This window comes from Oncorhynchus gorbuscha, linkage group LG13 (genome assembly GCF_021184085.1).
Source record: "Oncorhynchus gorbuscha isolate QuinsamMale2020 ecotype Even-year linkage group LG13, OgorEven_v1.0, whole genome shotgun sequence".
Classification (NCBI taxonomy): Eukaryota; Metazoa; Chordata; class Actinopteri; order Salmoniformes; family Salmonidae; genus Oncorhynchus; species Oncorhynchus gorbuscha.
The window spans coordinates 97757240-97769772 of NC_060185.1; the positions used below are offsets into that span (position 1 = coordinate 97757240).

The 12533-nt window shown below is 44.7% G+C and overlaps 1 protein-coding gene across 3 annotated transcripts in view; it reads left to right on the top strand.

Moving 5' to 3' along the window:
- Nucleotides 1–12533, top strand: part of LOC123993767 (PDZ and LIM domain protein 7-like) — a 74207-nt gene that overhangs the window by 15376 nt on the left and 46298 nt on the right. For all 3 annotated transcript variants that reach the window (XM_046296245.1, XM_046296247.1, XM_046296246.1), the window contains exon 3: nt 10714–10865. In XM_046296245.1, the coding sequence (XP_046152201.1) occupies nt 10714–10865 (152 nt within the window). The remainder of the gene's footprint in view (nt 1–10713; nt 10866–12533) is intronic.

Consider the following 12533-nt stretch of genomic DNA (forward strand, 5'->3'; position numbering starts at 1 on the left):
AGAGAGGAACCAGGCTATGAGGGGTGGCCAGTCCTCTTCTGGCTGTGCCGGGTGGAGATTATAACAGAACATGACCAAGATGTTCAAATGTTCATAAATGACCAGCATGGTCGTATAATAATAAGGCAGAACAGTTGAAACTGGAGCAGCAGCACAGCCAGGTGGACTGGGGACAGCAAGGAGTCATCATGTCAGGTAGTCCTGGGGCATGGTCCTTGGGCTCAGGTGCTCCGAGAAAGAGAGAAGGAGAGAATTAGAGAATGCACACTTAGATTCACACAGGACACCGAATAAGACAGGAGAAGTACTCCAGATATAACAAACTGACCCTAGCCCCCCGACACAAACTACTGGATGGTATATATAGTGCCCTACACATAGGCTGTGTCCCTATATAGGGCATATACATTGTTTCCCAAATGACACCCTATTCCCTAGTGCACCAAAGCCCTATGGGCCTGGTCAAAATTAGTGTCCTATTCCCTATGGGCCTGGTCAAAAGTAGTGTCCTATTCCCTATGGGCCTGGTCAAAATTAGTGTCCTATGGGCTTGGTCAAAAGTAGTGCCCTATTCCCTATGGGCCTGGTCAAAAGTGGTGCACTACTGATTAGCCTTAAATGAATAAATGTAGGGACTAGAGTTCCATTTGGGACTCAGCCCAAGTGTCCTGACATCATCATCAGTCTCCCAGAACACCGCATGACTACCTTCTCACATCCCCAAAGGAATGCTTTACCGCGGACATCACTGGAAGAAAAACCAGCCCCGCCCCCCCCAGCCCAGCCCCGCCCCCCCCAAACAGGGCTGGTTGAATGTCGTCATCTCTAACCCTCAAACAGGGCTGGTTGACCTTCAGATACTACTAGGTGCTCTTGTTGAGATTCAAGAGCACCTAGTAGTATCTAGACCCCCCCTACAGCTTTGAGTTAATGCTAGGTGTTCTCGCTGATTGGTTCTGGCCCCAACAGCTTTGTTACAAAGGAAAGGTCTTAAATAAAAGGCTACATCATCTGGTTAAACCTGGATGACTCGTGTTATGAATCACTTACACACTGACATGGCTGTGTTCTCCTTGACTTCCTGCTAGGAGCTGACACTAAGGTGGAGTACGTCTAGCAGCGGCCTTTGTTGTAAAGGACTGGTTCTGGTGAATGAATTGTGTTGTGAGTCACTATCAGAACTAGATTTACCTTGAGTTAGTGCTCCAGTATTTACTGTCACTGCGGTAGATACTGGAGCCTTCCAGCAGCCAGCAAGGCTCTACTTTCCATTTCTCATTGGGATATTTATGGGCTTCCATCAGCTGTGCTGTGAGTGATGTAAGGAGAAGCTGGCTAGCTGTGTATCTCCCAGGCCAGAGCTCTGACGCAAGGAGAAGCTAGCTAGCTGTGCATCTCCCAGGCCAGAGCTGTGTTGTAAGGAGAAGCTGGCTAGCTGTGTATCTGGCAGTGTAGGGCTGGGTTATGGGGAACTGGCAGTGTAGGGCTGGGTTATGGGGAACTGGCAGTGTAGGGCTGGGCTATGGGGAACTGGCAGTGTAGGGCTGGGCTATGGGGAACTGGCAGTGTAGGGCTGGGCTATGGGGAACTGGCAGTGTAGGGCTGGGCTATGGGGAACTGGCAGTGTAGGGCTGGGCTATGGGGAACTGGCAGTGTAGGGCTGGGCTATGGGGAACTGGCAGTGTAGGGCTGGGCTATGGGGAACTGGCAGTGTAGGGCTGGGCTATGGGGAACTGGCAGTGTAGGGCTGGGCTATGGGGAACTGGCAGTGTAGGGCTGGGCTATGGGGAACTGGCAGTGTAGGGAACTGAGGCTATGGGGAACTGGCAGTGTAGGGAACTGAGGCACTGAACTTGCATTGTCAGTTTAGTCAAATGTGCATAGAGAAAATGGCCACCTGTAAGGACAGGTGAGAGGTGTTTTAAAACACAGCAGATTGAAAGGTACTGGTAGACCTCACCTTTAATAAAACACAGTCGATTGAAAGGTACTGGTAGACTTCTCCTTTAATAAAACACAGTAGGTTGAAAGGTACTGGTAGACCTCTCCTTTAATAAAACACAGTAGGTTGAAAGGTACTGGTAGACCTCACCTTTAATAAAACACAGTAGGTTGAAAGGTACTGGTAGACCTCACCTTTAATAAAACACAGTAGGTTGAAAGGTACTCGTAGACCTCTCCTTTTAAAATACTATAGTTCATACCAACACCACAGAGCAAGCTGTTTTAACTTTATGTAATATATTACTGTTCACGGTAATAGATGACATTAAAGAGACATTTGAAATGATATAGGTTGACTTTTTTCTTGTTGACCAGAATGAGTCATGTATTTTATAAATTGGTTTCACTGATATCAGAATTAAAGTTTTTATTTTATTTTTATTTTTTAAGAAACTGCTTGACTGATTTTCCGTTGTTTTAATAGAAAACTCAACGATACGCCGTCAGTGTCTTGCCGATACGCCGTCAGTGTCTTGCCGATACGCCGTCAGTGTCTTGCCGATACGCCGTCAGTGTCTTGCCGATACGCCACTTTTTAAATTGCAAATGGCAGATCATATGAGACCATGTGATTTTTAATTTGTATGTGGTGTGGTTTGATGTGTTGCAGGGTTTGTTGTCTCCTTCCTTCCTTCCTAGTATTGACTAACTGTGATGGGGTGTACTGCCTCCTTCCTTCCTAGTATTGACTAACTGTGATGTGCCTCCTTTTTAGTTTGTAACTGTGAGGGGGTGTGGCCTCCTTCCTTTGATTGACTAACTGTGAGGGTTTGTAGTGTCCTTCCTTCCTAGTATTCCTAGTCTCCTTCCTTCCTTCCTAGTATTGACTAACTGTGAGGGGGTGTAGTGCCTCCTTCCTTCCTTCCTAGTATTGACTAACTGTGAGGGGGTGTAGTGCCTCCTTCCTTCCTTCCTAGTATTGACTAACTGTGAGGGGGTGTAGTGCCTCCTTCCTTCCTAGTATTGACTAACTGTGAGGGGGTGTAGTGCCTCCTTCCTTCCTAGTATTGACTAACTGTGAGGGGGTGTAGTGCCTCCTTCCTTCCTAGTATTGACTAACTGTGAGGGGGTGTAGTGCCTCCTTCCTTCCTAGTATTGACTAACTGTGAGGGGGTATGTTAGTTCCTTCCTTCCTAGTATTGACTAACTGTGAGGGGGTGTAGTGCCTCCTTCCTTCCTAGTATTGACTAACTGTGAGGGGGTGTAGTGCCTCCTTCCTTCCTAGTATTGACTAACTGTGAGGGGGTGTAGTGCCTCCTTCCTTCCTAGTATTGACTAACTGTGAGGGGGTATGTTAGTTCCTTCCCCCTCTCTCGTCTAAAGGCCTGAGCACAGCATTTTACTATGAAATGTATCCCAATTCCTATTCCTTCCTAGTATTGACTTTAACTGTGAGCCCTATTCCCTATATAGTACACTACTTTAGGGCCCTATTCCCTATATAGTGCCTACTTTAGACTTCCTTCCTATATAGTATTGATTCCCTAACTTTGAGGGGTGTAGTGCCTACTTTAGACCAGAGCCCTATTCCTAGTATTGACTAACTGTGAGGGGGCCCTATTCCCTATATGTACACTACTTTAGACCAGAGTTCCTTTAGACCAGAGCCCTATTCCTATATAGTGCACTACTTTAGACATTTACATTTAAGTCATTTAGGACACTCTTATCCAGAGCACAGCATTTTACTATGTAAGTGCACTACTTTAGACATCCCAATTGGCACCCTATTCCCTATATAGTGCACTACTTTAGACCAGGGCCCTATTCCCTATATAGTGCACTACTTTAGACCAGGGCCCTATTCCCTATGTAGTGCACTACTTTAGACCAGGGCCCTATTCCCTATGTAGTGCACTACTTTAGACCAGAGCCCTATTCCCTATATAGTGCACTACTTTAGACCAGAGCCCTATTCCCTATATAGTGCACTACTTTAGACCAAAGCCCTATTCCCTATATAGTACACTACTTTAGACCAAAGCCCTATTCCCTATATAGTACACTACTTTAGACCAGAGCCCTATTCCCTATATAGTGCACTACTTTAGACCAGAGCCCTATTCCCTATATAGTGCACTACTTTAGACCAAAGCCCTATTCCCTATATAGTACACTACTTTAGACCAGAGCCCTATTCCCTATATAGTGCACTACTTTAGACCAGAGCCCTATTCCCTACTTTGTAGTAGACCAGAGCCCTATTCCCTATGTAGTGCACTACTTTAGACCAGGGCCCTATTCCATATATAGTGCACTACTTTAGACCAGGGCCCTATTCCCTATATAGTGCACTACTTTAGACCAGAGCCCTATTCCCTATATAGTGCACTACTTTAGACCAGGGCCCTATAGGGAATAAGGTGCCATTTGGGACGCAGCCATATCACCTTCCTTCTGAAGAACAGGAACAGCTGTGATCTAAACCTGAGCCGTCGACACAGGTGGTGTCCATCACAGGCCGGAGACACACACCCACACATACCTACTCTGCTGCCTCTACCCCTCTCTACCGTTTCACTCATTCTTACTAATCACTCCATCTCTCACCACTCACTATAATCTGCTCTACTGTCTCTACTGGTTTCTATTATAATCTGCTAGGCTTTACTGTCTCTACTGGTTTATGTTATAATCTGCTAGGCTTTACTGTCTCTACTGGTTTATATTATAATCTGCTAGGCTTTACTGTTTCTATTATAATCTACTCTCTACTCTACTGTTCCACAAAAACCCCCTGTTCACCTTCTCTCAGCCCATGCCGCCTCAGGATACCAGTCACCTGAGGGGCCTGCGTGTGGTGTGGAGGGGCCTGCGTGTGGTGTGGAGGGGAGGGGTGCGTGTGGTGTGGAGGGGAGGGGCCTGCGTGTGGTGTGGAGGGGAGGGGCCTGCGTGTGGTGGGGAGGGGAGGGGCCTGCGTGTGGTGGGGAGGGGAGGGGCCTGCGTGTGGTGTTTCTCTGCAACACCTTTTAGTTGTATCTGTAATTGTTTCCAGCCTGGGTAGATCACGAGATTAACTTGATGTTTAAAAGTCGATTTTCATAAGGAATATATTTATTGTAGGTTTAGGGTTAAAATAGAAATGAGTGTTCACGACTGGGAGCGAACACACAACCTTCTGATCCACAACCTGCCAGAGTCATGGGATCACCCAGAGTCATGGGATCACCCAGAGTCATGGGATCACCCAGAGTCATGGGATCACCCAGAGTCATGGGATCACCCAGAGTCATGGGATCACCCAGAGTCATGGGATCACCCAAAACTTCTTTATAGTAATAGCTCTCAATGTTGCCCCTAGTGGCTGTTTTTCAGGGCAATGTCTCAACGTCCTCAAGACATGGATAGACGTCCAATTTCAGCATCAGTCTTGGAACGACCTGGCTTTTTTCCCCCAGGTTTCTACAGTCGAGGGAAGCTGAAATAAACCCACTTCCCAAGGGAGCTGTATCCTCCGCTACGGGACTTTCCCTCGGTCTGTTTTAATGTGCTGAATCAAAGCAGTTGAATCGTATAGCTTAGTGGAACACGACAGAAACCAATGATTTAGGGTCCAAAATCGTCTGATCATTTATGAGCCAATAGTCTAAAGGGATCAATAACCGGATAGGACGGGGTAATCGATGTCTTCACACACCAGGGGGAGCATCCCAAATCAGACCATAGTCCCCATGTAGTGCACTAGATAAGGAATAGGGCTCCTTTTGGGACTCAGGAATCAGTATTCCAGCCGGGGTTTAGCCCTGTGATGTTCAGCCTTGCTTTGGCTTTCTCTGGCTCGCTCTCCATTTTATTTTGTGCTCTGATGTTGAACACCTTTGTACTCTCAGTGATCTGAGACTTTGACACATTTCGTTAAGCCTCCGGGACAAGGCTGAGTAAGGCCCTTACTAAGCACATTCTGGCGTCTCCTCTCTCTTCATACGATCTCCGATGTGTGTATTAACAGCCAAGAGTTTAACATTTTTTTAAAGGGCACTTTGATACGTCACCAAGTGGCACCCTATTCACTATATAGTGCACTTAGTTTGACCAGAGCCTTGTGCGGAGAGAATGCCATTAGGGACCTTGCTGCAGCAGGCCTGGCAAGGTAGGGACTCCGAGTGCACGTGTGGTTTTTAAGGTTCATATATGCAGCTTGCTCCCTACTGAGTGTGATGTGGCTCATGTCTGATGTCAGGAATGATCCAACTTACATGACATCATTTAAAAAATCATTCACGCTAGTATAATCCTAGCGTGTGGTGTCTGGACTGCTAGTTAATATCATCTAGTCAGTTAGGTGATCTGTGGTGTCGTGTCGGACTGCTAGTTAATATCATCTAGCCAGTTAGGTGATCTGTGGTGTCGGACTGCTAGTTAATATCATCTAGTCAGTTAGGTGATCTGTGGTGTCGGACTGCTAGTTAATATCATCTAGTCAGTTAGGTGACCTGTGGTGTCGGACTGCTAGTTAATATCATCTAGTCAGTTAGGTGACCTGTGGTGTCGGGACTGCTAGTTAATATCATCTAGTCAGTTAGGTGACCTGTGGTGTCGGGACTGCTAGTTAATATCATCTAGTCAGTTAGGTGACCTGTGGTGTCTGGACTGCTAGTTAATATCATCTAATCAGTTAGGTGATCTGTGGTGTCTGGACTGCTAGTTAATATCATCTAGTCAGTTAGGTGATCTGTGGTGTCGTGTCGGACTGCTAGTTAATATCATCTAGTCAGTTAGGTGATCTGTGGTGTCTGGACTGCTAGTTAATATCATCTAGTCAGTTAGGTGACCTGTGGTGTCGTGTCGGACTGCTAGTTAATATCATCTAGTCAGTTAGGTGATCTGTGGTGTCGGACTGCTAGTTAATATCATCTAGTCAGTTAGGTGACCTGTGGTGTCGTGTCGGACTGCTAGTTAATATCACCTAGTCAGTTAGGTGACCTGTGGTGTCGGACTGCTAGTTAATATCATCTAGTCAGTTAGGTGACCTGTGGTGTCGTGTCGGACTGCTAGTTAATATCATCTAGTCAGTTAGGTGATCTGTGGTGTCGTGTTGGACTGCTAGTTAATATCATCTAGTCAGTTAGGTGATCTGTGGTGTCGTGTTGGACTGCTAGTTAATATCATCTAGTCAGTTAGGTGACCTGTGGTGTCGTGTTGGACTGCTAGTTAATATCATCTAGTCAGTTAGGTGATCTGTGGTGTCGGGACTGCTAGTTAATATCATCTAGTCAGTTAGGTGACCTGTGGTGTCGTGTCGGACTGCTAGTTAATATCATCTAGTCAGTTAGGTGACCTGTGGTGTCGTGTCGGACTGCTAGTTAATATCATCTAGTCAGTTAGGTGACCTGTGGTGTCGGGACTGCTAGTTAATATCATCTAGTCAGTTAGGTGACCTGTGGTGTCGGGACTGCTAGTTAATATCATCTAGTCAGTTAGGTGACCTGTGGTGTCGGACTGCTAGTTAATATCATCTAGTCAGTTAGGTGACCTGTGGTGTCTGGACTGCTAGTTAATATCATCTAGTCAGTTAGGTGACCTGTAGTCAGTTAGGTGACCTGTGGTGTCGGACTGCTAGTTAATATCATCTAGTCAGTTAGGTGACCTGTGGTGTCGGACTGCTAGTTAATATCATCTAGTCAGTTAGGTGATCTGTGGTGTCGTGTTGGACTGCTAGTTAATATCATCTAGTCAGTTAGGTGACCTGTGGTGTCGTGTCGGACTGCTAGTTAATATCATCTAGTCAGTTAGGTGACCTGTGGTAATTCACTGAAAGAGCTAGCGTCATGATAGTCCTTTAGGTGCCTTTTGGCAAACTCCAAGCGGGTTGTCATGTGCCTTTTGGCAGACTCCAAGCGGGTTGTCATGTGCCTTTTGGCAGACTCCAAGCGGGTTGTCATGTGCCTTTTACTGAGGAGTTGCTTCCGTCTGGCCACTCTACCATAAAGGCCTGATTTGGTGGAGTGCTGCAGAGATGGTTGTGCTTCTGGAAGGTTCTATCATCTCCACGGAAGAACTCTGGAGCTCTGTTAGATAGTCAGGGAGGTGATAAAGTACCCAATAGTCTAAGGCCCTTCTCCCCCGATTGCTCACTTTAGCCCGGTGGCCAGCTCTAGGAAGAGTCTTGGTGGTTTCCAAACTTATTCCATTTAAGAATGATGGAGGCCACTGTGTTCTTGGGGACCTTCAATGCTGAAGACATTTATTTGGTATCCTTCCCCAGATCTGTGCCTCGACACAATCCTGTCTCTGAGCTCTACGGACAATTCCTTCGACCTCCTGGCTAGGTTCTTGCTCTGACAACCTTTGTCAACTGTGGGACCTTTTATATAGACAGGTGTGTGCCTTTTCCAAATAATGTCCAATCAATTGCATTTTACCACAGGTGGACTCCAATCAAGTTGTAGAAACATCTCAAGGATGATCAATAGAAACAGGATGCACCTTAGCTCTATTTCGAGTCTCATAGCAAATTGTCTGAATACTTATGTAAATAAGGTATTTCTGTTTTTTATTATTTATACTTTTGCATACGTTTTCAGACCCTTTTGCTCTGAGACTCGAAATTGAGCAACAGGTACATCCTGTTTCCATCGATGATCCTTGATGTTTCTACAGGTCCTCAGGCCTAACAAAACGCACCGGTTGCCCATCCCTGATGTACAGTAGCAGATGAGTCGTGCTGCTAGCTAATATCATACACATCCCATAGGGCGGCGCACAATTGGCCCAGAGTCGTCCAGGTTTGGTCATTGTAAATAAGAATTTGTTCTTAACTGACTTGCCTAGTTAAATAAAGGTCAAATTAATCAATTATAAAGCCTCAGTATGGAGACACATCTGGTTTAGTGTATTAGGTAGTTACCTTGTCTCTCACTGCTTCCCAAATCGCACCCTATTCGGGGCCCCTAGTGCACTACTTTAGATCAGAGCTCTTGTAGAGAATAGGGTGCCATTTGGAGCGGAGCCGCTCGCTCTCTGTATAGTGTCCTGTCGGGAGTTGAACTTCACTCCAAAGCTTCGGTCCACATCTGTAGTGGATCATAAGAGGTGATGTCATAGTGCTGATTGGGCTCTTACCTCATGTACTCATTGTGGTGTGGGGCACCATCTGGCTGAACAACACACACACACACACACACACACACACACACACACACACACACACACACACACACACACACACACACACACACACACACACACACACACTGTGAGAACTTGTCAAACACAGAACCCTTAGGTTCCCTCTACAAATCACTAGCCGGTGATAACAGACCCGAACAGGAATCCTCTTGACGACTGTGTGTATGTATATTTAGTGACTAGTGTTAAAAGGCCCTCTGGGGTCCGCTAGCTACCCTTAAGAGCAAGAGGACACATCTGTTGATTGGTGTGAACGTACTAAGCCCTAGAATGTTTCAGTGTGCACTTTCATCTTCTCTGATTCTGTTCCTAACCAATATGTTCCCTTTGACTCGATATCCTCTCTGATTCTTCCCTCGAGATCAGACCTGTTGTTGGCTAGATGTCCTCTGATTCTTCCCTCTAGATCAGCCCTGTTGTTGGCTAGATGTCCTCTGATTCTTCCCTCTAGATCAGCCCTGTTGTTGGCTAGATGTCCTCTAATTCTTCCCTCTAGATCAGCCCTGTTGTTGGCTAGATGTCCTCTGATTCTTCCCTCTAGATCAGCCCTGTTGTTGGCTAGATGTCCTCTGATTCTTCCCTCTAGATCAGCCCTGTTGTTGGCTAGATGTCCTCTGATTCTTCCCTCTAGATCAGCCCTGTTGTTGGCTAGATGTCCTCTGATTCTTCCCTCTAGATCAGCCCTGTTGTTGGCTAGATGTCCTCTGATTCTTCCCTCTAGGTCAGCCCTGTTGTTGGCTAGATGTCCTCTGATTCTTCCCTCTAGATCAGCCCTGTTGTTGCCTAGATGTCCTCTGATTACTCCCTCTAGATCAGCCCTGTTGTTGGCTAGATGTCCTCTGATTATTCCCTCTAGATCAGCCCTGTTATTGACTATATACCCTTTCCTCTAGATCAGCCCTGTTATTGACTATATACCCTTTCCTCTAGATCAGCCCTGTTGTTGGCTAGATGTCCTCTAATTATTCCCTCTAGATCAGCCCTGTTATTGACTATATACCCTTTCCTCTAGATCAGCCCTGTTATTGACTATATACCCTTCCCTCTAGATCAGCCCTGTTATTGACTATATACCCTTTCCTCTAGATCAGCCCTGTTATTGACTATATACCCTTTCCTCTAGATCAGCCCTGTTATTGACTATATACCCTTTCCTCTAGATCAGCCCTGTTATTGACTATATACCCTTTCCTCTAGATCAGCCCTGTTATTGACTATATACCCTTTCCTCTAGATCAGCCCTGTTATTGACTCATTAACATGAATTGCTTTGTTGTATCAATTATAGTAGGTTTGCTTCAGAACCATTTCCACGTTTGGTCTTTGAACCGTATTTGAAAAAGCACTGTCGGTTAGGGCAGATGTTTGTTCCATTTAACTATGAAAATATTGAGAGACGCAGCGAGAGGAAATATCAGGTAATTTCAGTGTACTTCTACGACTATACTGTTACCTGATTTCACAGGTAATCGTAACGTGTTCTTGTCAGTGACTAGCTTTAATAGGCCAAAGGTCATATTTCTGTATAAGTGAGCGCCCCTGTTGAGAACCACAATCCCCCCCCTCTCTCTCCCTCTACAGCTGACCCCCGGGGGTAAGGCCGCCCAGGCCGGTGTGGGCGTGGGAGATTGGGTGGTGTCCATCGGAGAAACCAACGCAGAAGACATGACCCATGTGGAGGCACAGAACAAGATCAGAGCAGCAGAGGAGTCTCTCACCCTCACCCTCAGCAAGTAAGATAATATAACTAGACCGTACTGTAAACACTATACTCACCCTCAGCAATATAACTAGACCATACTGTAAACACTATACTCACCCTCAGTAATATAACTAGACCGTACTGTAAACACTATACTCACCCTCAGTAATATAACTAGACCATACTGTAAACACTATACTCACCCTCAGTAATATAACTAGACCATACTGTAAACACTATACTCACCCTCAGTAATATAACTAGACCATACTGTAAACACTATACTCACCCTCAGTAATATAACTAGACCATACTGTAAACACTATACTCACCCTCAGTAATATAACTAGACCATACTGTAAACACTATACTCACCCTCAGTAATATAACTAGACCATACTGTAAACACTATACTCACCCTCAGTAATATAACTAGACCATACTGTAAACACTATACTCACCCTCAGTAATATAACTAGACCATACTGTAAACACTATACTCACCCTCAGTAATATAACTAGACCATACTATAAACACTATACTCACCCTCAGTAATATAACTAGACCATACTGTAAACACTATACTCACCCTCAGTAATATAACTAGACCATACTGTAAACACTATACTCACCCTCAGTAATATAACTAGACCATACTGTAAACACTATACTCACCCTCAGTAATATAACTAGACCATACTGTAAACACTATACTCACCCTCAGTAATATAACTAGACCATACTGTAAACACTATACTCACCCTCAGTAATATAACTAGACCATACTGTAAACACTATACTCACCCTCAGTAATATAACTAGACCATACTGTAAACACTATACTCACCCTCAGTAATATAACTAGACCATACTGTAAACACTATACTCACCCTCAGTAATATAACTAGACCATACTGTAAACACTATACTCACCCTCAGTAATATAACTAGACCATACTGTAAACACTATACTCACCCTCAGTAATATAACTAGACCATACTGTAAACACTATACTCACCCTCAGTAATATAACTAGACCATACTGTATACACTATACTCACCCTCAGTAATATAACTAGACCATACTGTAAACACTATACTCACCCTCAGCAAGTAAGATAATATAACTAGACCGTACTGTAAACACTATACTCACCCTCAGTAATATAACTAGACCATACTGTAAACACTATACTCACCCTCAGCAATATAACTAGACCATACTGTAAACACTATACTCACCCTCAGTAATATAACTAGACCGTACTGTAAACACTATACTCACCCTCAGTAATATAACTAGACCGTACTGTAAACACTATACTCACCCTCAGTAATATAACTAGACCGTACTGTAAACACTATACTCACCCTCAGTAATATAACTAGACCGTACTGTAAACACTATACTCACCCTCAGCATGTAAGATAATATACCTGGACCGTACTGTAAACACTATACTCACCCTCAGTAATATAACTAGACCATACTGTAAACACTATACTCACCCTCAGCAAGTAAGATAATATAACTAGACTGTACTGTAAACACTATACTCACCCTCAGTAATATAACTAGACCATACTGTATACACTATACTCACCCTCAGTAATATAACTAGACCGTACTGTAAACACTATACTCACCCTCAGTAATATAATTAGACCATACTGTAAACACTATACTCACCCTCAGT